The sequence below is a fragment of the Phasianus colchicus genome, chromosome 8 (assembly GCF_987193195.1).
Source record: "Phasianus colchicus chromosome 8, bPhaCol1.hap1.1, whole genome shotgun sequence".
In the NCBI taxonomy this organism is placed as follows: Eukaryota; Metazoa; Chordata; class Aves; order Galliformes; family Phasianidae; genus Phasianus; species Phasianus colchicus.
The window spans coordinates 31,885,525-31,910,179 of NC_143443.1; the positions used below are offsets into that span (position 1 = coordinate 31,885,525).

Here is a 24,655-nt window from a genome sequence, read left to right on the forward strand (position 1 = left end):
GCAGAGAGAAGGAATGCTGTGTTCTATGCAGGATTCCAGGGGAGGAAATACTTGGTGGCTTGGTTGACACTTCACATTTTGGGCTTCACAGACGTGGCACTCTCACAAGAATTTATTTTTAGAAGCCATTCCTAAAGAATTAAATGTTACTCTATCTTTTCAACACAAGTTAAATGTTTTCTTGATTAAGTTAATTAAAGAAAGTACATAAAATGTAACTTAGTTTTAGAACAAATCAAACAATACAAGAGACTCCTACCAGGTAAAGCAAAGTTTTGTTTTGTGTTTGTTCTGCTGCTGTTGATGATTATTTCTTCTGAAATACAACTGAAGCTGCTGAATAAGTTTTTTCATATTTATTCCCAATCCTCAGCTTCCAGGGGAGCCAGAACACCTGGTAAGTCTTATCATTTCTTCTACTGATCGTTCTAAAAATTGGGTATCTACTGTTAAACACAGTTTGCTTTTGTTTGATGCAAAGCCTTGGGGAAAAAGATTTGAGGAGTATGGACAAGTTCCACACTGCAGCATTTCATAGAATGGCTTGGATTGGAAGAGATCTCAAGGATTATGAATCTCCAACCCCCCTGCTACAGGCAGGGCCATCAATCTCCATATCTAATACTAGATCTAGGCTGCCTGGGGCCCCATCCAACCTGGCCTTGAACCCATTTCAAAAGATGTAGGTGATTATGGAGAGCTCGGATGCTGGGAAGCCACTTTGAAGAGGAATGTAAAGTTTGTATTTCATAACTTGTTACTGATTGAAAATCAACAAATCACACAGCAAGGAGGGAAAACCTCGGACACACTTTTCAGACATTCATCATGACATTTATTTCTGCTCTCTGTCTTTGACAGAAGTAGCTCTGCGCCTGGAGAATGGTGGCAATCGATGTGAGGGCCGTGTGGAAATGTTTTACAAAGGACAGTGGGGAACAGTCTGTGATGATCGGTGGGATATCGACGATGCTTGGGTTGTCTGCAGACAGCTGGGCTGTGGGCAGCCCATCTCAGCACCAGGAGATGCCCATTTTGGGGAAGGCTCTGGGGTTATTTTCCTGGATGACGTGCAGTGCACAGGGAATGAAGCTTATGTATGGGAATGCTCCCACAGTGGTTGGTCAAGACATAACTGTGGCCACAGTGAAGATGCCAGTGTTGTATGCTCAGGTATGTTCTGCTTTGTTTTCTTCTTTTCAAGAATCTCCCTTAATACAGATTTTGAAATATAGCTGAAAATCATTAGGAGTTGAGCCCGTGATACAAAACCATTCTTTCTCCACTGCTGTGGACTATTAAATACCTAATAGAATCACAGAATTGCCAGGGTTGGAAGGGACCTCAAGGATCATGAATCTCCAACCCCCCCTGCCACATGCAGGGCCACCAACCTTCCCACCTAATGCTAGACCAGGCTGCCCAGGGCCCCATCCAATCTGGCCTTGAACACCTCCAGGGATGGGGCATCCACAGCCTCTCTGGGCAGCTGTTCCAGCACCTCACCACTCTCTCTGTAAAGAATTTCCCCCTGATGTCCAACCTAAATCTCCCCTCCCTCAACTTAAAACCATTTCCCCTCATCCTGCAGTTAACAAATGTGAATCTCATACCTATTTACCAGCTCATTTGATTGCTTTTCTTTCTGGTTGTTCTTACAGGGCCTGCAGCATAAGCAGAGGAAATAAAGATGTGCATTACCTTTAAGCTGTAAACAGCTGAGGCATTTACAAGAAATCTCAGCTGGCATTTTCACTGTACTGATCTGCAGTCTCTATGAAAACCAGATTTCTCAACGAGGAATAATGAGCACAGCTTCTTTCCAATCACTTTGATCTGTTATGAACTCAACATCTCGGTGATTTTGTCTCTTACCTATCTGATATTCTCATGGATGAGTATTTGTGACTCATGTTTTTGAACTTTAGTTCATGTAGCAGAAATAAGAGCAAAGCTCATCAAAAAAGTAGTGCCTATGTTATCCTCCATTCGTGCCTCTCATTCCTGAATTTGAAGAGAGAAAAAGGGTTCAGTTCCCACCCATAATAGAACCAGAACAATCTCAAATTCCAGTTTGAATGCTCCTACCCTTATACACCTTTTACACTTGCTAATGGTGCTGTTTATGTGGGACTTTAGAAAATATATTTGTATAATCCGTCTTTGTCCTTGTGCTTTAATCCTCTCTCATGCTTGTAAACGTTCACATATTCAAATCAACTGAAACTGAATCTGATTAAAAATTGATCCAGTAGAAACGTTTTCACAAATGGAATCAGCATTTGGATTTAGGACAGTCAGAATTATTTCTCTTACATACATGAGGCAAACAAATTATGTGATTCTAAGTCATCATAAATAAGCAATAAACTCTTTCACTGCATGACGCTGCTTACTGCTCATCCTTTTTTCCTCCATACCGAGACTCTGACTGCATTATTTGTCCAAAATGTCACAGTTAAACAGGATATCTGCTTTTCCACACAGTGTTTGTGGAAAGGAGAGCCATCCCTTGCCAACCTCTCACCCAACACAGCTCCTGGGGGCATGTGGGGCAGGAGAAGGTGGCACTCCAAGATGTCCCACTGAAGCATTGCTTGTTGATCCCTTAATACGTTCTATACCTACTTTAACTTTGTTAGGGTGGCTTTACATGTGCAAGGTTGCACTGTGGAAAAAAATAAAAAAGCAATCAGTTTACAGACAAAAACAATCTATATTCCTGCTGTGTGTGTGATTTTTCCTTTCATATCCCAGACACTCAGTGAGGAAGGAAAACTTTCCTAATTAATCAATGTAGTTAGCTTGATCATTATTTTTTCTATTTATTAATGATCTTTCTTATTTTTTTAATTGTTTGTTTCATTATCTTTAATTAGCAACTAATAAAGCAAAGAAAAAGACCTCCAAGATCCTCCAAAGGGATGTTACACCTCCATAGGTGATACTCCATGTGATTCCTAAAGATGGCACTTGCTGAATTAGAAGGGATTTTCTTTGAAGCTGAGAAAGATATTGAGAAAACTGTCAGGGGAGTGTTTGGGAAAACTTTATATTATTACTAATAAAGTTTACCATGTAAACATCAAAAGAAGGAAAAACAGCAAGAATGTGGCACATGCCAAGATAAGTAAGCCATGTTGACAAGGAGTGCTAGCCAATTAAATTATCTGGGTAACAGGATTAAATGACCTGTAGTTCTGCATGCAGAGCCAAGACCATTGGTACCCATTTACATTGGCACAGCCTCCATCTCTGACAAAGGTTTTCTCTCACAGGATTCACAGGGGTTGATGGGGGGCTTCCAGAGACCAGATGGAAGTGGTCTCTGGAAAGAGACCTTTCTTTCCACCCAAAAGAAAAGAGAAGACCTTTCTTTCAACACAACATCTCTGGGAACTGGAAGCAGTACCCAGCACTCAGTACTCAGTTTTGTCTACAAAAGAGGGCTTCCCATGTAAAAGTCCCACTTTGCTTTATGAAGAAATTTGACATAATTGTGAAGAACCCACTGGAAGGTGGCATTGTCAGCGATGTGATTCATTTCAACCTGGCTTTGCCATTTTCTCTAGACATTCCTGAGTGCACAGAATGCACTTCAGAACTTGCTGGAGTTGAATTTAGCAGAATGGTTGGCAGAGAGGAAATGTGAATAATGCAAGAATTGAAAATCTTACGTCTTTCCACAGAGTAATATGGAGCAAGACACAGACAAGTTCTGCCCGCTTATCTGCTACATGTTTCCACCTTCAGCTAGGAGCAGCACCAACCTTGCTTACACAGCAGCCACATCCCTGGGCTACTGAAGTCAAGGACCAGCACATGGCAATTCCTATGGCAGCATCCAAGTGGCAATATTGTGTGGCATTTCAGTAAATTCTTCCCGTTTCACTGCTGTTAATTTGTGAGTTATCTGCAATGACCCAAAAATGTATTGACATGACCCAGAACAAAAGCAGACCCGTGCATCGTACCGCAGGTTCACACAACAGGGTTTTCTTTATCAGGGAAGAAGAAATGCAATTAAATATTTGTACAAGAAACACATGGCTAGGAGAAACGCAGACAGTGCTTGTTAATCTGTCACAGACATCTCAATTAAATTCCTTACAAATATTAATTATGAGAGCGTTGTGGTTTACAACACCACTAAGATACAACGAATAAGGAGCTGGAAGGGAAGATGAAACAGGTGCTGCCTCAGAATGCCTCAGATTCTCCAAAATGCCCTCTGACTTTGTTGGACAAGGAATACAAACAACCTACCTGCAGTCTGTAGCTGTCTCATGCATCATTTATTTTGCCCTCTGCTTACTCGTAATGGTATTTGCTATGTTAAGGCCTCTAGGGACCCTACAGAAGATCTGTGTGGTTAGGACACGTTATCCCACAACACATTCACTCCTTAAGGACGGTGCCTCGCTGCCCTCCAGCGGTAGCAGCCTCACAGCAGTAGCTCTGCATTTTCTGATTGCTCACAGCCCCTCAAGCTCCGTCTTTATGGAGTGTGTAACACTACAGGTTTCCATGAGAATTGGATGTAGTTTGAAAAAGCTGGAAAAGGCTTCGCAGGGAGGAGTAGGTGCAGCAAAGCTCCAGCACTCTGCGAGGAGAGCTCAACGTCCAGCGTGAAGCTCTTTCACTATGGACAAACACTCTTTGTTTTTGGACTGAATTTTGATAGATTCCTTTAAGAAGATTTCCAGGGAAACAGCATTGCGATTCCGAGACCACAAAGGTCAGCCCTACTGTCATCACTGCTATTTCCTGCCATGCAGGATTAGTTTGCTTGCTTAGATTTGGACTGAAGACTCAGCACCTCCTTTTTAACGGTGCCTTCGATGTCCGTGACAAGAGCTGCAATGTTTGACGTGGAGGCTGGTCACTCTTTCTCACCAAACACTGCGCATTAGCTGTACAGATCTGCTGCCCTTGCTCACATCTATACCTACCACCACTGCTCCTCAGATAAGGTACAAAACAGCCTGCAGTGGGATCCAGTTTCACCAGGCACGAGTGGGGATGTGGAGCCCTCAGCCCTAAGCATGTCTGCTGGGACCAATGGCTTCTTTGCAATCTGTTTTGTGAAGGAGGTTGAGGGATGCTGAAAAAGAGAGCCGTGAGGTTCCTTCTATTTGTTTCCAAAATTTATTTCCATTCAAAAGTGAGACATGTTTGTATAAAACAGCTTAATTGCTGTTAGGAAAGAAAACTGTTACATACTGTACCAGACCCAGCTTACAGCTGTTTGGATAGAAATACTGATAAGGATCTACTATAAACCCATTTAGTCACTTCAGGAAATGGCAACAGAGTTCAAGTAATCCATACACACGGAACTGGGAGTTCAAACATTTGACATGACTGGTTTTGCTCAAGAAGGTATTAGGATGTAAGAACATGGATGTTTGGATAGGCACAATATGTAATAGTGTGTTGAGAAAATAAGAAAAGATCTCATGGAACAAATGAATTGATGTTCATTTTGACATCTGCTAAGAACACTTAGTTTTGCTTTTTCCTTCTCTTTAGCTGAGAGCCAGCTTCTCCCTGCTAGTGCTTAATGAGGCAGAGCTGGAGGCATCCTTTGGGCCACAGTGTGTTGTCACCATCACCTCGTGCCAGGGAGAAATCTGTGGCTGAAGGGGTCGTGGTGGATCCATGGCTTCGTGAGATGCAAATCTTGTCCAGTTGTACATCATGGCCCTTCTAGGTGGGATTTTTTCATGCAGAGCACCTTATCTAATAAGACAGCTTGAAAGCTAATGGCAAATAGTAACCTCCAGCACAATTTGTGGTATTTTTCTTCTTCACAATGATTTTCTTTCATGTTTTCTCTTAGCCCTTTAATTTGGATTTCCACTAGCACTATCGTATCTTCTGCCCCTCCTCCTATGATCTGCTATCCACTACCAGCAGAATAAAAGCCTGTTACTAGTTTCTCCCCTTCAGCTGACAGTTGCTCTGTGCCTCAATTCTTTTGTGCAGTATCTCACAGATCCAAAAGCATGCCTCATATTTCGCAAAGGCTCCACTTCCATAGTTATGAAGGATATACCACACAGGACTGTCAGATAGCATGTGTACTTGTCCTCTGAAGGGGAAAATTTCAGACTAGTTTGCTCAGGAACACACCAGCTGTGAAACTGGTAGATGGAGAATGGGGAGTAAGTTGCCAGTAGACTCTCCTGGTCTTCCCCAGAGCAGTGCGTGGCAGTTGGTCATGCCACTCTGACTTCACCTACAGATTCTTTGAGTTTTAGCTTAATTTTCTGGCCCTATCCTACTCCATTTCTTTGGCTGTTGTAGTTCAGCACTTGCCCTGCTAATTTACCCCCAAGAGAGTTCTTCCCACTCAATTATACCTTGGTTGATAACTCGTATAGTTGTTTCATTGCTCTGTAGGCTGCAAGTGAGAAAAGAACTGACTGCAGATCAGGAGAATGATGGAGGGATCTGCTTCCAGGTTGAACAGGAGACGGAGAAATATGAAAAAGTATAGAAATTCCTTTTTGTAGGAATAATGTCTAGTGAGCAGAGATAATTTGCTTGAGACTTTGCACAATTATACATTGGAAAACTGTCTTAAACTGATGGTACGAAAAACCTTATTTAACTGCCTAATCTCCAAACGTAAATCTTTGCTTCCTGGAAAAAAAGAAAAACCAACCCACACCAATGCAAAGCTACTGAAGTGCCAGGGGAGTGTTTGGGAAGATCTCAGTAGGCAGCCCGGAACAGTGGTGTGATCGGGATCTACTCATCCGGATGTCTGGATATACCCTGTAAAATGAAAATACTTGGTAAATCATTTCTTTGGCATGGATCTGGAATTTCAGGAAGAGAGATCAAATTGCAAAGCACACACCTCTGGTGGAGACCAGAACTCATTTAGTATAAATTCTCAATCTTCACAGATTGAGAACAGATAACCACAATGAAAATGGACCTTCAATTGAGCCTCACTTGGATGCTTCTGCTAAGTACTTCTCTCCTATATGAACCAGGTACAGTGAGTACATTTTTTCATGCTTGTATGGAAACGTTACAGACAGAATTCATTACTATTACAGCCTGGCCTGCTGGAAAGTGGTGGCAGAGTCTTCTAACATATTGCTGGCAAGCTCTGTATGATGGAATTGTTGGTTTAATTTGTCTTCTTATTCAAATATTTGTCTTGTAATTCAAATATTCAGATCAAATTCACAGGTTAGATTCTAAAGCTGAAGAATATTTTTGTTGTTTCTCTTCTGTTAGGGGAATAGTTTGAAGAAGGCACTTTCCTTCTTCCTTCTAACGTTCTTTTTCTAATACTCTAATTTTGAATTTAAATTCTTCTACATGGTACATTTAAAAATGTAGAAAAAGACATTAAAAGAATAAAAAAGCAGCCTGACTGACATGGGTGGAAATCTAGTTTGCAGAGACTTGGGACTGCAGAAGTGCCATTGTTCATCAGTCTTCAGAAAAGTAACCCCAAACCTCCCTTATAATCTCACTGGTTTGAATGACATACTTTGATCTTTATTCATGGGCACCATGAGCAAAGGCTCATCAGCCAGAGGAGAAATAATTTCATAGAACATAGATTCAAGGGTTGGCTATATTGAATTATTTATAAAGCAAGAGCAAAGGCAAGCCAGAGGTGAACTCAGCACCAAAGGACACTAAGCTGCCTTTCAAGGTGGTAAAATCCCAGCACTGTAATCTCTCGTCAGTAAGTTTGCTTTTGTCTTCAGTTTGACCTGATGTAGGCTGGATTAATTTAGAATGGAAAAATCACTTTAGCTTTTGTCTTATAAACTCCCAAATTTAGGATCACTGATATATTTCCAGGAGTAAAAGTGTCTGAAGAGCAAATGCTAGCTTGGGAAAAAAGAAAAAAAACAGTCTCTAAAAGAAATTTCTCCTGAATTTCTTGACTGAATCAGGCATGGATCTTCAGAGCTTGCTAATTTTGAAAGAGCCTTCTTGCTTCTTTATGGGAATAAAGAGAGAAAGATCACTGCTTACTCTTTGCAATTTCTCTGCATAAGAGGAAGCAAAGGATTGCCTATGAGTTTACAGAGGTCTGTCATTCCCTAAACTTGACAGAACTAGACTGGAAGAGCTGCTCTACAGATATGTAATGCCACTGTTCGGTTTAGTCAAACCTACATTTTTAAATCCTTTAAGCAAGTATATATTATATTCCACACTGCAGAATTAGGCAAAGTCTGGGCTCCCCAGGAAGACCTGAGCAGGCATTTGCAAAGAGAACAGTTGAGGCTAACATGTTGGGCTGTTGGCCAAAACAACTGCCACAGTCTGCACGGACAAATGATCCACAGCCTCCTCTGCTTTTGTGGTAATAACGTGGCAAAGATAAGTAACTTCTCTACTGCCCTAGCAAATTCTGGCAGAGCTCAGCTCTTTGAAGCCCATGTCTCCATCCACTGAAGGATGTACATGAGGGCTTGTGGGGTTGGGTCACTTTACTTGTGCTGCCATGAAATAAGGTCTTCTACAATCATCTTCCACTGAATTATGAGAGAATGAGCTTCCAGGCACAGAGAGGATTGTTTTTGCGTTGAAAATTTGTCACATGCCAGTAAATACTCTATCAAACTCTGTGTCAGCACAGAAAACCATAAAACTTATCTAGAACTGTGTTACATCAATGCTAATATATCTATTAATCCTATACAGCAAATGGGTTCTGGTGGCAGTCAACAGAAGACAGTGAAGGTTCAGCCTCACCATGGGCCAAATTCTCAGAATGGCTTAAGAAGACATTTAAACCCAAAGGTGAGAGGGTGAGACCTGAGAGTGAGCACTCTGGGCATCCCTGTTGGGGTTAATGGATCACCTCTGTGTGAGCTGGTTATCTCACCAGTATGGCCCTTTAATGATAGAACAAGTCCCGCGTGCAGCATAGCCAAGTGAACTGGGCTGAATCAACAGCACTGATTTAAGTCCACTGCTTTGTGCGCTGCAGGCATTTCCCAGTCAGCCCCAGCAACTGGAGACACAGAAGCACCTCACAGCCCACCCCTGAGCAGATGGGGATGTGGACTTAGACGTTAGAAGTTTACATATCCTGGAATAAACAAACTGATATGCTTACTTGCTCATTTTTGCTTTGCTTTTAGAAGATGCGCCACAATTGCGACTGGCATCTGGCGAGGACAGATGTGCTGGAAGGGTTGAAGTTTACCACAACAGCGAGTGGGGGACAGTCTGTGATGATTCCTTTGATTTGAAAAGTGCCAGTGTTGCGTGCAGACAACTCAAATGTGGCCAAGTTGTTTCTGTCCTGGGATGGGCTTACTTTGGTCCTGGAGAAGGAAACATCCTTCTGGATGATGTGAAGTGTGCAGGAACCGAATCTCACATTTGGGACTGCCCACATGCCGGCTGGAACAAAAGTGACTGTGGACACAATGAGGATGTCAGTGTCATCTGCTCAGGTAAAAAAAAGATTGTGCTGCTAAAAATTGATTTGGATTTTATCCTTGACCATAACAGCGAGAAACATCCGAGTAGGATTTGGAAATCAGATGCTGTGTGCATGCAGAGGCTCCTCATGCTGGGGCTGAAGTAAGTGAGCAAGGAACACAAGGATGTCATGTGCAAAATATCATAATTGGCAGCAGCAGGCACTGAATACAAATTCAGGGAGAAGAAGGTCATTTAAGACCTTCAGTCATAGAATCATTGAGTCAGAAGGGACCTTTAAGATCACCTCGTTTCAACCCCCTGCTATAGGCAGGGACATCTCTCACTAGCCCAGGTCGCTCACAGCCTCCATCCAGCCTGGCCTTGAATGCTTCCAGGGAAGGGGACATCCACAACCTCACTGGGCAACCTTTTTCAATGTCTCACCACCCTCACAGTGAAGAATTTCCTCCTAATATCCAATCTAATTCTACTCTCTTCCAATTTAAAACCATTTCCCCTCATCCTGTTGCTGATTCCAGACATCCCAAGATAAGGCAGGCAACAAGTTCAGAGCAGACAGAAGCGCATCCAGCAGGTCTGAACTATAACAAGTCTGAATTGAAAATAAATATTAACACGTCTATCCCAGATGTCATGAAAGCAGTGATCACATAGCTTGAAGCCACCTATTTTGAAGCAATTTGATTAACGCCACAGCTAATGGCAATTTTTGCTTTGTTCTGTGTTCACAGATGCAGGGCAGTCCACGATTGCACCAACAGGTAAGGCAGGGCTTTTGCAATCTAAGTCCATTAGCACTTCACAATATGCCTAAATGCTCAGAAACTGATTTTTAATTTGAAAATCATGCAATTACTGCTCTTTTCCAGACAGTATCGTAGAAGAAGGCGTGTTCCTAATTTTCCTCATTAATTCATTATTCTAACAGCCTGGATGTTTGGATTGTTTGTAGGAACTTTAATTGCCCTTCACCAACTAATAATTAGAGAAAGCATGTGGCAAGTCTTTACATTCCAGCTGTGGGCTTTGGACTCTTGGTTATTTCACCACTGCTACACAAAACCTTACATACACATTATTTCACCAGTGCCTCAGTTCTGATGACCATTCTTATGGTTCTCCAATAATGTATTTCCACTAACTTTCAGTATCCACAGAGAAGACCCAAACTACAATTTCATCAACTACGTTGGCCACAGACAGCTCTGTAACACCTGCTACACAACTGGCGACTTCTGCAGGTAAAGGCAAGAGAAAAAACCAAGCTGTAAATCTACAATAAATAAATAAAATCCAGTTGTATGCAATTTGGTTATAGCAGGCAAGAATACTTGGAATTCAGTCAAAGTGTTTCAGCACCAGTGTTTTTAACTCTGTGTGTGATCAGCCTTGGAATAGCCAATGGCCAACACCATCTTCATTTGTGGCCACTGGGTCTTTAGCAGTGCCTACTGCATCTCCAGCAGTAGAAGAAGGCAGTCAGAAATAACACCTGCAGCTACTGCCATTAAATGTTAAATCAAGGTGAATGCCTCTTTTCAGTAAGAACAGAGGGCTGTGCATTCACTCACTTCCCTGCAAAGCCCATACCCACATACTTGCATCAAGATTTCTGTTCACACATTCACTCCTAACTGCTGCCATTCTCTCCTTCTCTTTGTTTCCCCAACTTGCTGGTGGCCCCAGAGCCATCTTCTACATCCACTGTTGTCACAGAGGGAAGTGCCACATCAGCTACTGCAATCCCAGGCACAACTTCTGAAGGTAAGAGCAGCTGTTTTGCAAGCATTCTCTAAGACTAATGCTGTTACTTGGGGGTCTAATACTGTTAACTGGGGGTTTGAGGCTGGATTATGAAGATGTGGCTGTGTGAATCTATGGAACATTCACAGCAGACAACAACAAATTGAGCATTTGTGTGAAAGAACAAGGCCCTCTGCGACATCTTCACTTAAAAAAGGCTGTTGGGATGTATCAGCAATACATTCATTTAATGGTGAATGTCCCTGAGCCCGTAGCTGTAGCATTATACGTGAACTTTTGTGGAGTAGAAATGTCCAGATCATTGTGATTGGTGTATCCAAGATTCATGACAGCTCCAGGACAATTAAAGAACAGTCAGGCATGTGAGATCATCTCCCTAAATTTGACCCCTGCCTCTCTAGTAATTTCACAGACTGATTACACAGCTGTTTATCAAGCCTGAGATCTAAAGCAAGTCCCTAATTCCTCAAAGCACACCTGCTTTTAATTGCTGTTGGCAGACATTTAACTTCCCATCCTGAGAGCCTTTTCTGTTTGCTCAGGTTCCACCTTCACTACGGAGGAAGATGGGGCACCAGAAACCCCCACCTTGCCACAGAAAGGTAAAGGGCATCTGCACAACGCAGCCTGTTAGAAAACTGCTGTATTTATTTAAGTGGCTGTAAGTTTTGTCTGGGGGAGGGAATCAATGGGCATGCTAAAAAATGGGGCAAAGCCACCATGTCTCAGTGCAACCAACACAAATGAAATAAACTGAATTTGCTTGGTACCAGCCTGCTGGCTTTCTGGGAGTGCGGGCAGGCTGACAGCAGCACCATGCTGGGAAGTTACCTACCAGTCACTGTCCCTGCTAAATTACAACACTCACTGCTAGTTTTGCTTCTCACGCTCCTTTTGCTTTGCTCGTTACTGAGAGAGAGGTCTGAAACTTTCCTGATGCTTGTAATGCAAAGACATGAAGACTCATTTCTGAGCACTGACAGTGGATAAGGATGGTGGGGAGTACATGGATTTCCTTTTCCACTAAGCTTGAAGCCAATTCAATGCATCAAGAACTGAGTTCAGCCATACTGCCTTATTGAATGCTGTCATGTTTTCTTATTTCTTGCTTCTTGTTAGACTCTGAAAACTCAACAGAACCAACATCACCCATCCCCCTTGTAGAAGAGAGTGTGACTGCGACCTCAACTCCAGAAATCCCTTCCACAGCTCCTGAAGGTAAAAACAGCTTCTGTGTGATAAAATATAAGAAGAAGAGTATTTAAGTTTATGATTAAATTAGATTATATAAACTAAATCATATCACCAAATATCAGCTCAAGTGTCTGTGACTGATTTATGCTTTGCTTCAGTAATGCATCTCCTCAGTTCATCAGCAGTCCCTTTGACACCCCAGTATTTCTCCTTCACGTCCAGTTCAGGTGATGCTGTCTAATAACCTGTTTCCTCTCCCCTGACCCTCTCTGCAGCTTCCTCCTCTGCCCCCAGCACTGCAGCCACACAGCCAACAGCTGTTCCAGGGACCCTGACCACCCCTGTGGAAGGTGAGGCACTCCTCTGCTGCAGGTACTCCAAAACACAACAAGGATCACATCCCTCACTGCCCCTAACTATGGCCACTGCGTCCTTAGCAGTGCCTACTGCATCTCCAGCAGTAGAAGAAGGCAGTCAGAAATAACACCTGCAGCAACTGCCATTAAACGTTAAATCAAGGTGAATGCCTCTTTTCAGTAAGAACAGAGGGCTGTGCATTCACTCACTTCCCTGCAAAGCCCATACCCACATACTTGCATCAAGATTTCTGTTCACACATTCACTCCTAACTGCTGCCATTCTCTCCTTCTCTTTGTTTCCCCAACTTGCTGGTGGCCCCAGAGCCATCTTCTACATCCACTGTTGTCACAGAGGGAAGTGCCACATCAGCTACTGCAATCCCAGGCACAACTTCTGAAGGTAAGAGCAGCTGTTTTGCAAGCATTCTCTAAGACTAATGCTGTTAACTGGAGGTTTAAGGCTGGATTAAGATTGTAGGATATTCACAGCAGACAAGAAGAAATTGAGTGTTTGTGTGAAGGAACATGGCCTTCTGTGACACCTTCACTTGAGAAAGGCCATTGGGTTGTATCAGCAATACATTCATTTAATGATGAATGTCCCCGGTCTTGTAATTATAAATACTGCACAGGCATTCTGATGAGCTATTACTGTATGTTTTTGTTTTAGCCAAAATAATTAGCTTTGGTTCCTATTCACATTTGGACATTGGTTTTCATTGTTCCTACTGTTTTCCTCCCCCAGAGATTCAGCCAGAGATTTTGTCACAGAAATGGCTTAATGGGTCTATGAAATTATTTCTTAAGTTTTGTGAATCTCAGAAGCATATTTTCACTAAGACAGGGCCATTTTGCATCAGCCAAGACGACTCATGGCTGTCCAACCAGGATACCATCCTTTTTAGAGTCATCTTCAGGCTATTGAAAGTCTTCCCACAGCTCTTTACACCATTCCTCAGAGCTCAGGATTTTCAAGCCCATTGCATTTCTTGAATCATCCATCCCAGCTCTTCTCATTATCTCTACCTTTATTAAATATGCAATCATTGACCAAGCAGCTGAGGCCTCTTCAGTGCTGAGAAGAATAAGCAGCTCCTATGTATCACTCTGAGAGCAGGACCGAGGTTGGACTGGCTCACTGCAGTGCCAATGTTATTGGCTTCCAGTTTTTCCACGGTCCTTCTGTGCCAGCTGAAAGGATGATTTAGCCTTTGTGCCTTGGTTTTCTCTTTCCAATGAGCATCCCATTGCACCTGTCGATGTAGAAGTTCAACTTGCTGATTTTTGACATGCGTTCTGTTCGTTTTGAATTCTCATTCTGTCCTCCAGAGAGCGCACAGGTCTTGCGTTTCCTTCTGTCACTCTATCTGTCCTATTCCAAAGTGTCGGATGTAATGGCTGAGGATTTCATTACAGTACAGTAGTGGCGGCTGGATATCTAACACTCGTGCCATCTGTTAGGTCAAGATGCTGCAGAACGTGGTAAACAATTACCAAGGCAACTGATATTTCTTCTCTTTCTGACCTTTTCTAAATCTGCTCGTCTTCGACAGCTCTATCTATGTTGTCAGAAGTTGAGAGCTGTGACTCCACACCCATGGCAGCAGTTGTAGGAAAAGTGGTACAGATTTGCTTACTGCTCCACCCATTAGCCTGATTTTGAGCAATATGTTCATATTTGAGTTCTAGGATCCACCCACCCTAGTTTCTGCAAATGTCTTACCAATTAACAGGCAAATAAATGTTCAGCACAGCAGAGGAGGAATTTAAGTCAGTGTTTCCCTACCTCTTTTACTGCCAGTCATTTCAATTTCCAAAGGATATAAATGAAAACTTTCCTACTTTAAAGGGTATTTAACAGAGCTTTGACCAGATTTTGCTGCCTGCCTTACTTATTCAGACTGGGATCTATTCCAAGTGAATGAAAAGAAGTGGGCACTTCTCAGCACACACCAGTGAAACTGAGAAATCCCTCGGCATTTATTTTTATTTTCCTGGCTTTCAGAAGTTTGAATGTGAATTTCTTCTTAAATGACAGATCTATTGAGCACTGTGCAGGCTTATGGAACCTAATACACAGTGTATTTGTGCTTTCCTAATGCTACCCTCACAACTATGCAACTAAGTGCTTGTAACTATTAAGTGCTTTGCTTATGCCTATTCACCCATGTATTTGAGCCAACAATTTCATCGTATTTAGGCGTACTGTGTGTAACAGGGAAGCTGGTCAATGGTTAAAGTGGGGAAAAAAAAGGCTCCTCTGTAGCTGTAAGTAATGGTCTCGTTACTTTTAGTATGACAACTACATGAAAACTGTTCTTTGGGTCAAAGGCTGAGGAAAACTAAGTGATTACTAATTCTGTTGATTATTTTTTTACATTTAGCTATGCATAAAGCACTGACTTCCAGGAGAAGTAAATATCAATAGTTTTCTTTTATTCGTTCGCTGAAAGTAGAAAGCTGCCTTTCATCAGTCTGTAGATACAAAACACTTTAACAATTCTTGGGGCTGTCATTTAATCAGTTCTGTTATTTAATCAGAAATATAATGTTCATATTTCAGACTAATGAAATACTTCATTTACTCAGTGTATTTAATCTGGAGGTTGCCTCTCTCTCAATACTGATATTTTTAATATCAGCTGAATCATGACACATTTATTCCTGCCTGTAATCTAACTCAATGTTTGGATCTGGATACTTAATTTTTAATCTCCCTCTTTCTCCCACCTAGACACAGATAACTAATGAAATCTAGTTCTTAAACTTTTTGTGTAACACCTTTCATTATTGCTGATGACTACTCAGCACCTGCTTAATTAGTTATCTTTTGACTCAATTCTTTTTTTCTCTCTGATATCGTATTTGGAGCTCTCACAGAAGTTCAGGCCTTGATCTTGGGAAGCAAGCCAAGCACGCCGCTCCTGACATTTCTTTACAGCCAACTTTTGCAGAAGGAAATGATAAGCACGGTACTCAGATGGAAGGAGCTTTGATCATGGTCAGCAAAAAGGAATTAAGGGCAAAGAGAGTCCTTGGGAACAGGGTACTCATTCTGAATGGATGTACATTAGTTGGTTACAAATGACTGCCAGGTGACAGCAAAATGTCCTGAAATGAAAACCTTGTAATCACAGACCTACCAAGGAGTAAGACAGGTGTGTATACTTGGTACAGTTTATGATGGCAACAAACTCAGAAGAACTCAATTATGTTGTCGGCAGAGTCTCTGATTTCTTTCTCTGAAAGAAAAATACACTCCAGACCCATAAAACTAATTTGGAACTTCAGATCTCTAAAAGCCTTTCCCTCTGAAAGTGAGATAAATGTGTGGATTATTCCATAAGTACCCAGCTCTCAGAAATGAGCCTGATCTGTAGAAATAGCTCTGCTACTATTCTGGGGAAATGATGCTGTGCCAACCATCTGTTATGCCAGAGTGAAAAGAAGACCAATCAGGTATTATTTAAAGAAGAAGAAAAAAAAACCCATATTCCTTAGATTGCAAGGTATCCCAGGGAAACGTTGGCTCTGGGTGTTTGTGTTCATCCTTTAGGCAACGCTACCATATAGATGAGAAAGATGGTAAAGAAATGGTAGGAACCCTGTAGGGATGAGGATCACGTTCCCCAAATTGTCATGGAAGAGGACTATGTCTGTGCCCATTGGGTGCTGCGTGATCAACCACTGGAAAGATGGCTTCAAGACTTCATCATATCAATCCTAAAACAGCACCTAAATTCAGAGGATGCTTTCTCATATCCAACCACACTGCAGGCTACCGGTCCCTGTCATCCCAATGATGCAGACAGTCTCTAGCACTGCCTTGGGTCAATAACACTGACTATGGTGTTCTTTCTCCCCAGCAGGTGTTCCAGCCCTGTCCCTGCGGCTCGCGGATGGTGACAGCAGGTGCTCGGGCCGCGTGGAGCTCTACTACAACAGCAGCTGGGGAACAGTCTGTGATGATGCTTGGGATCTGGGGGCTGCAGAGGTGGTGTGCCGGCAGCTGGGCTGTGGGGAGCCTCTGCTGGCAGTGCCTGAAGCACAGTTCGGCCAGGGCTCTGGGAACATCCTCCTGGATGAGGTGCAGTGCAGAGGGGATGAGGGCAGCCTGTGGGACTGCTCTCACAGAGGGATAGGTGTGCATAACTGTCAGCCGAAGGAAGATGCTGGAGTCATTTGTGCAGGTGGGTAACATTTCAGTGCTGATTTGCCATAAGTTATGAACTATGACCGGTTGTAATTAAAATGTTCCCTTCTTGTGTTTAATAGTAACTTCCTTTAGGATTGTTGCAAATCGGGTCCCAGTTTTCCAGCAATTCTGTGTTCTGACTGGAACATGGGAATGTCGGAAGGTGGCACTCGGAAGAAGAAAAGGGAATAAATAGGAAGAAAAGATAAAGGATTTACTGTAAAATCACTCCAAAAGAACCATTTGCCAACATGCACTATTCCATCCCTGGCAAAAGGATGGCCATATGTCTGCTGGACTTTCCAAGAGAGACACCAGGGCGCTGCCTATTTAACACTGCTGGAGCAGGCAGCCTTGGCAGTCCTACCCCACCTCCCTCTGACAGAGCTGGAGCCCAGGTTGTGCAAATGTCTGATTTCTGGCTGCGCTCAGACAAAGCAGAAAGGAGACAGTTTCAAATGAGCTCGAGATAGCAGGAGAAACACACCTTCCCCTCGCCCTGCAGTGCCAGAGATCTGCTGAACCCAAAAAGACTGAGGTGAAACGGCTGAAATGAGCCTTCTCCTATTTGTGTCCATGCTCCCAGAGACTAATGGGTTTCGTTATGTCACTATTGCTTTTCTTTACCTAACTTAGGAACTGAAGAATGTCATTAACCATCCACTGTAGCAAGACCAGAAGTTCACTTTTCTGTTTCCCTTTCCAGAGCCTGTTACTCCCCCAGTTCCAACTGAGCCTGTCCCAGCTGGTGAGTTCTCCATAGGCAGGTCTTGCAAAGTTTTCACATCTGATGTATTTTTACATAGCAGCTTGGTTTTTCCTCTTTGGTAAATGCATCTGCCCATTGCTGAGGCTGCTGAGCCACCACGTGTTTCCTTCTGTTTTTCCAAGAGCTGTCTCTGAGGCTGGTGGATGGAGACAACGAGTGCTCAGGGCGCCTTGAAGTCTTCCACAACGGCAGCTGGGGAACCATCTGCGACGATGACTGGGACATAAACAGTGCCAGGGTTGTGTGCAGGGAGCTGAGCTGCGGAGATGCCGTCTCAGCCAAAAAAAGTGCCTTTTTTGGGGAAGGCATGGGAGATATCCTCATGGATGATGTGAAATGCACAGGGGATGAGTCCTTCCTGGTGCAGTGCTCTCACAGGGAGCTGGGAACACACGACTGTTTGCACAAGGAAGATGCTGGTGTTATCTGCACAGGTACTCCTCTTCTATGTTTTATTTAACGTGAATGAGCCTTACCTGCCTGGAGGCTTTAGCACATGACAGAGCAAGATGCTTTCTTTCTGACTGACCTCAAGTTGCACCTAGGTTATTTTATTTAAAAGCAGTGCTGGCTGGCACATCGTCCACATCTTGTTCACCTCAGCATACAGTGCAGAGGTGGTGCTGCTCAGCTGTCAGCAGCAATTCCTATTGCACTTCAGTCTGGGTGAGGAGTTGGGATGGAACTGTTGTTGTCCCCACCACCTGCATCAACGTCCCCTGCTGATAGACACCCTCAGCAGGGTGGCATTGGCTTCTCCAGGGCATCAGATAACATCTCCTAGGTCATGGTCTAGGGGATACCAGGCTGTGCTTCTGCTTATCTCTCTTTATAACCAATGGTCCAGCTTTCATTTTTTTGATGGTGTTTATTTTCTCTCCTAACAGGTCCTTTGGATCTTACCACCCCTGAAACAACAGGTATGGAGCATTTCACCACTCAGTCACCTCAGATGTAGGCAAATATTATTTCTCCCATCATGGAGTGCTGATTGCCTTTGCTTTCAGCAGTGCTACTGGGAGGTGACAGCCCTTAACGTATTGTTAGCCCCAAAAGCTCACAGCACTCACATGAATAGGCATGCAATTAGGGTCATGATTAGTGGGCATGGTGTATGGGAACTGTTGAGTCATGGCCTGAGCCACTGATTGAGCACCTGGGGAAAGGACCTGGTCAGCCCTGGGAGCACAGGTCAAGGCAATTGCTACAGTGGAGCTGAAATGGGGGTCTGATTACACTGGTCTTAATTACACCTTAATGTCAGTTTGGCTTTGGTTGGATAGGGTTTGCTTTGCTCACATGATAATTTAGGCACTGCTAATGCTTGGCTCTTGCTTTCTCCCTGGCAGCCCCAATTGAATCCACCACAGCTGAAACGTCAGGTACTTATTTCTGCTTACAGACCTTATGGCTTTGCTCAGGATGCAGAAGCATCCCGTGGGGCTGTGCGTAATCACTGTGGGCACATCCTGTCTGTCCTGCCCTGGGCAGCTCCTAATTCACACTTGTGTTCTCTCCCATGTCCAGCAACCCCCGCGGGCAGCACCACATCTGAAGCACCAGGTATGTATGGCTTTACACTTACTGCATTTGGTGTGGTGCTTAAGCTTGGCACAAAACCACAATTTCCTCAACGTCAGCAGTCTTTCCTTTGCTGTGGACAGTAATTTTTCATTTTCTGCTTTTCCCAGTAACCACCTCTCCCACTCCTGGACCAGCAGCCACTACCAGCTGTAAGTGATGCTCAGCGTTACACTCTCAGATCTCTGCCCAACCTGTGACCAGGCACTGGCTGGCTCCCAGTGTGTATGTAATCTCATGGATCTAACCATTCACTCCTGAGGTAATCCCAGTGACCTCTCCCTTGGCTCCCACACCCAGCCAGGGAGGAACTGGTGCTGGTACAGGGCCACTATAACCTGGGGTTAGCACTGGACCACGTTGCTCCTAGGGCAACCCCACATCACAGACAGTACTGGCGTTTCTGTATCATCCAGCATCCAAGCCATGGCACAGTTCTGGAGCTGGTGATGCTTCCTCACTACAGCAGAATCCCAGCAGCCCCAGCATGGGGCTGAGCATGGCTTCATCTCCTGGGGCTGTGCAGTCAGTGTGTGTGTGAGCCTGGGGCTCTCCTGCCCTGCATGCACATCCCACCTGTCCTGCCCTTCTAATTTTTGTGTTCTCTCTCGTGTCCCACCAGCACCTGCAGGCAGCACCACATTTGAAGCACCAGGTATGTGTTGCTTTACTGCAATTGGAGTCATGTTTAAGCTTAGCACAAAATTGCTGATTTCCTCAAGGAAAAAAAACCTGATGCTCATGAACAGAGCTCAGAGCCCAGGGAAGTTTCCCAGGCAACAAAAGCCACTAGGAAACCTTGGCCTAATTTGTGTGGGGTACACACTTGTTGTCAGATGAAGGACTAATGTATTTAAGATTCGGACAATGTTTACTTCCATATTTTCTCTTCTCACAATAGGAGCCTCAACAACTCCATTGGTCTCCTCGACTCTACCAGTCTCTTCAACTCCTGAAGACACAGAAATCAGCACTTGTAAGTAATGCAGAGTTATTTTGGTTTAAGCACTTGGTCAGCCCTCAGTGCTGTGATCTGATGACATGTTGACACAGCTCCCCATTTCACTCTGTTCTTGGAGTCAGCACCTTCCCACGTTGAGTTCACTGTGAATTTCTGATATTTCTAATGATATTTGGTTTGAACCTTAAAGTTCCCTGCAACAGGATTTAAGTTTTGAAAAAACTTCAAGTTCTGCTCATACATCGCAAATATCACACCTCAAATGCTTGAAGGCAGACTAATGTCTTCTTTTAAAGTCTGGCCCTATTAGCTGCACATTGCTAAATGACACTCCAGACACACCAATAAAACATCTGTACTTGTGCTGGCAACATACAGGGATCTGACGTTGCAGTGCATGCATTTGTGTAGTCATCTGACTACATAAATGAATAAGCAGAATTAAACCTTGTTCCCTTAGTGCTAGCAATATGCCATCATTCCAGTCTGTACACTTCTCTTAGTACGAACCTTTTGACAATTCCATTCCTCAGATCGGTTGATTCTACCATTTTCTAGTCAGACTGCATTCAGATGATTATCACTGCGTAAGCTGATCGCATACATGCACAAGTATTTTTATCATTTGCTCTCACTTATTCTGTTGTTTTTCTGTTTTGCTTTTTTTGTTCCCATTAAAAGCTTCTCCAAAGCCAGTACCTATAAGCCAGGGTAAGTTCTTCTCCTTCCTTCCTCTTTTTAATTACATTTCTTCCTAAGTTCCCCCTGTGCTGGGTAAGATGTGAGTTGGGGGAGGCTGGCAGTAGCAGAGGGCATCTGCTCAGCACCAGTGTAGCACTGAGGGACAGGCTGGCCTATGTCTGCTATGTTTATGGGCATAGCACAGCTGAAACATCTGCCAGCAGACTGCCAGGCTGCCAGCCAGGTGTGCCAGCACACTCCTGAGGGATCTCATCACCAAAGAAACAGCTCAGGGGTTATTGCAGCCAGCTGTTATTGCCAGTAAAGCCCGCATCTACAGTCGTAAAGCATAATGGTAGTTAATACATGCTGCATTATACCGTACAGCAAAACATGTTTTATTAACAAACTTCCTCTCCTCCAGCAACCCTTACTTGTCTGCCTACGTACATGCGGGCAATCATCAGGAGATCCTACATCAACTCCCGAGGGTACCTTGCAAGTGACATCCACCTGAGGGACCCCAGGTGCAAGCCTATGATTAGCAGCTACCACATCATGTTCCGCATACCGTATGATGGCTGTGGCACACAGAGGCTGGTGAGAACCTCAGGGGCTGAAATTACTGTGTGCCAAGACAGAGTCCAAGTTATCTATGAGCGAAGCTCTCAAGAGCGTTTCTAATGCTTGTTATGGGAGGATGCAGCCACATGACCTTGTTGAGGTGGAGCACCAATATCGACAGCATTATGTTAACAAAGCATTGATGAACACCATATTAAGACCACAACAAAATTACGTTTCTCAAAGTTCTTGATTCTAAGCTATGCAGATTATTAGGAACCTTCCTCATCTTTTTTTCCCCTTCCCTTTGTAACACTTGCTCTTCAGGTCACCTTGTTCTCACATTTAGCTGTGCACAAAGATTCTGCTAGTGGGTTTGGCAGAGTTTAGTTATATAAAGCAAACCCACACTCACTTTGGTGAATACAACCAAATGCAGCACAAATTAACTAGCGGGGTGTTTGCATCCACTAAGACTCCCAGAGAGGCTTTGCTGGCAAGGTACCATTCAGGAGAAGAAGGTTCTTTCCCCGTGGCTCTTTGGAGCATGTGTTTGTTGTGCTCAGCTGCCATTCTCTGCTGGCTCCATGTTGTTTTCCATGTTGTGCTTTTCTTTTTTCCTTTAGGACTTTATACCTATGAAGCTGTTTTCCCTCTCGAATCCTTGAGCTGCTAATGACCTCAAACGAGCCATCCCTCCAGCTGACCCATGTTAGCCCTTATCTCACCTGGCACTGTGCTGCAGACCTTCTCACAGCCTTGCAGCTCTGAGGGCTGAGGCCAGGCAGCAAGGCCATGGTGGCCAAGCACAGGCACCTAGGCTATGCTTCTCCTCTGCCTGTGCCCCCCCTTCCAGCAGCATTTAGGAAATGGTTTCAGCATTCCTCTGCAGCTCTTAACCTGCTAATGTTTCAACAGATATCACATGGAGCCATCACTTACTCCAACACAGTGGAAGGATCCATTTCTGGCAACTTCTACAGCAGAAATAGAAATTCGCTGTTAAACTTCGCCTGCAAAATATACAACAACGCTGGTGCCCAAACAATACCCAGCGTCATACGGCCTCCGTACCAGGAAACTCCATCTAGACAATTCGTCGTCAAGTTTGCCTTTTATGATTCACCATTTTTCACAAACGTAGTGAGGGCAGCTCCATACTACGTAATGCCGAGCCGGGATTTGTTTGTTCGTGCCACCCTGTACAGCACACAGCCAAACCTGATGCTGTTTGCAGACACCTGCGTGGTCTCTCCAAATCCCCGTGACTTTGTGACCGTGGCATCTGATATCATACGAAATGGGTAAGGAAAATATCTCGACAGCCATTTCAAAGCTATTCCTTGCGTGTGGTTGAGGCGATATGGGAAATAATAAATAGACATACCAAAAAGCCATAGTTCTGTAAGGTATTAATGTGAAACACATCAGGACAAACGGGAATGGTTTTAAACTGAGATGGGGGAGGTTCAGGGTAGATATTAGGAGGAAGTTGTTCACACAGAGGGTGGTGAGGCACTGGAACAGGTTGCCCAAGGAGGTTGTGGATGCCCCATCCCTGCAGGCATTCAAGGCCAGGCTGGATGTGGCTCTGGGCAGCCTGGTCTGCTGGTTGGTGACCCTGCACATAGCAGGGGTTGGAACTGGATGAGCATCGTGGTCCTTTTCAACCCAGGCTATTCTATGATTCTATGAAATATTTGAGTTATCCATTAGCGAGAAGCAGCTGGATTTTACATCAACTAGCTAATACAACAAGCACATCTTTTTAAGCTGTCATAGTCTGCTTAATTCACCATTGCATTCCGCTACGGAAGAGAAATCCGTATAAATTCTCAGAAAGCGTTTCACACATTTTATTAAAAAAAAAAATTAGGCAAGAATGAAGCACTCACTGAAGTGTCTTTGTTAGATTTGGGATACGGGTTTGTTTCTTTGTAGTTTTTACAAAGCCAAAGGCTGAAGTAAAGATAACAGGGCTACACAATAGTCCTTTCTCATATACTTAGAATTCCAACAGATGCTCTACTTTTATTAAATTACATATATGTGTGGTCGTTATGTATGTTTCATTACATATACTGACCTACCTATATAATTTCTGTATTACTGCATCTGCATTCAGGAGTTCTGGACTATAAATTGTGATGAATCTCAGAGATAAATGGAAAGAAAATTGCTAGTAAATAACAAAACAAATGACACAAAAACCGCATCATAATTTCTGTGCGATAACAGTATTATTTCCTTTTTCCTTTTATCTTTTCTCAGGTGTGTCAGAGACCCAACCTATAGGAGCTACTCGTCACCTGACAGGAGGATTGTCCAGTTCCGATTCAGAGCCCCCAGTTTTATCACCAGATACTCATCAGTTTACCTGCAGTGCAAGATGGCAGTGTGCGACAGATACGATTATTCCTCCCGCTGCTACCAGGGCTGCATAGCCAGAGGCAAAAGAAGCACAAGAGATGGCGATGGAAATGTCATTATTATTGTCTCCAGACTACAGTAGCCCCAGTAACACTTCTTCTAATCCTCATATCACGTTGATCACTTATATATGTGATCAGCAGGTTGCACACCTGCTAATACATCCTACAGATACATCCTACGGGCCGTAAATCTGAAGGTATTTTAATCTTAACTGTACTTGTGTACCTTAATTTCAGAATTTTGGATCTATATTCCAGATCTGTAAAAGCCTAAATTTCAGTAAAAACTCAGTGATAAACTGTAATGGATCAGCTTTTTTCTTTTTTCCACCAAGACTGTTTTCTTCTTTTGGTTCTCCCCATTGTACTCTGTAACTCAAATACTTAGTATTCAAGAATTACTACCCTGCCTTGTAAAGCAGGGGGGTTGCTTTACAAGCTCAAGAAGAATAAGAACCCCTTGTAACCAATAACATCTGAGCAATTATTTTAAATAGGAGCTCAACGATATTTGGAGAAATATTGTCCATGCCCAAAGATCAGTAATCTCTCCAATACCTATAAACTGTTCACATTTTCCATATTAGTTTTTAGTGCTGGAGATTAGACCTGAAAAGATACATATTTTCTTCATGATATGTATTTGTTTCATCCCTCTACTTTCAATATCTGTTCAGACTGTATTACTTTGAGCCAAGAATGTGTTTAACTCAA

At 43.4% G+C, this 24,655-nt stretch overlaps 1 protein-coding gene across 1 annotated transcript in view; it reads left to right on the forward strand.

Annotated features, from left to right (window-relative positions):
* LOC116231783 (scavenger receptor cysteine-rich domain-containing protein DMBT1-like) overlaps positions 1–24,249 on the forward strand; it is a 32,149-nt gene extending 7,900 nt beyond the window's left edge. Inside the window, 22 exon segments of the mRNA XM_090144599.1 lie at positions 374–397; positions 862–1,173; positions 9,132–9,579; positions 10,173–10,202; positions 10,590–10,682; positions 11,728–11,807; positions 12,325–12,423; positions 12,675–12,749; positions 13,081–13,158; positions 16,628–16,948; positions 17,660–17,701; positions 17,845–18,156; positions 18,610–18,642; positions 19,072–19,104; positions 19,250–19,285; positions 19,414–19,455; positions 19,926–19,958; positions 20,205–20,279; positions 20,946–20,975; positions 21,370–21,545; positions 22,428–22,813; positions 23,781–24,249. Of these exon segments, the coding sequence (XP_090000725.1) occupies positions 374–397; positions 862–1,173; positions 9,132–9,579; positions 10,173–10,202; positions 10,590–10,682; positions 11,728–11,807; positions 12,325–12,423; positions 12,675–12,749; positions 13,081–13,158; positions 16,628–16,948; positions 17,660–17,701; positions 17,845–18,156; positions 18,610–18,642; positions 19,072–19,104; positions 19,250–19,285; positions 19,414–19,455; positions 19,926–19,958; positions 20,205–20,279; positions 20,946–20,975; positions 21,370–21,545; positions 22,428–22,813; positions 23,781–24,021 (2,999 nt within the window). The 3' untranslated portion in view covers positions 24,022–24,249.
* Positions 24,250–24,655: the final 406 nt, after the last annotated feature.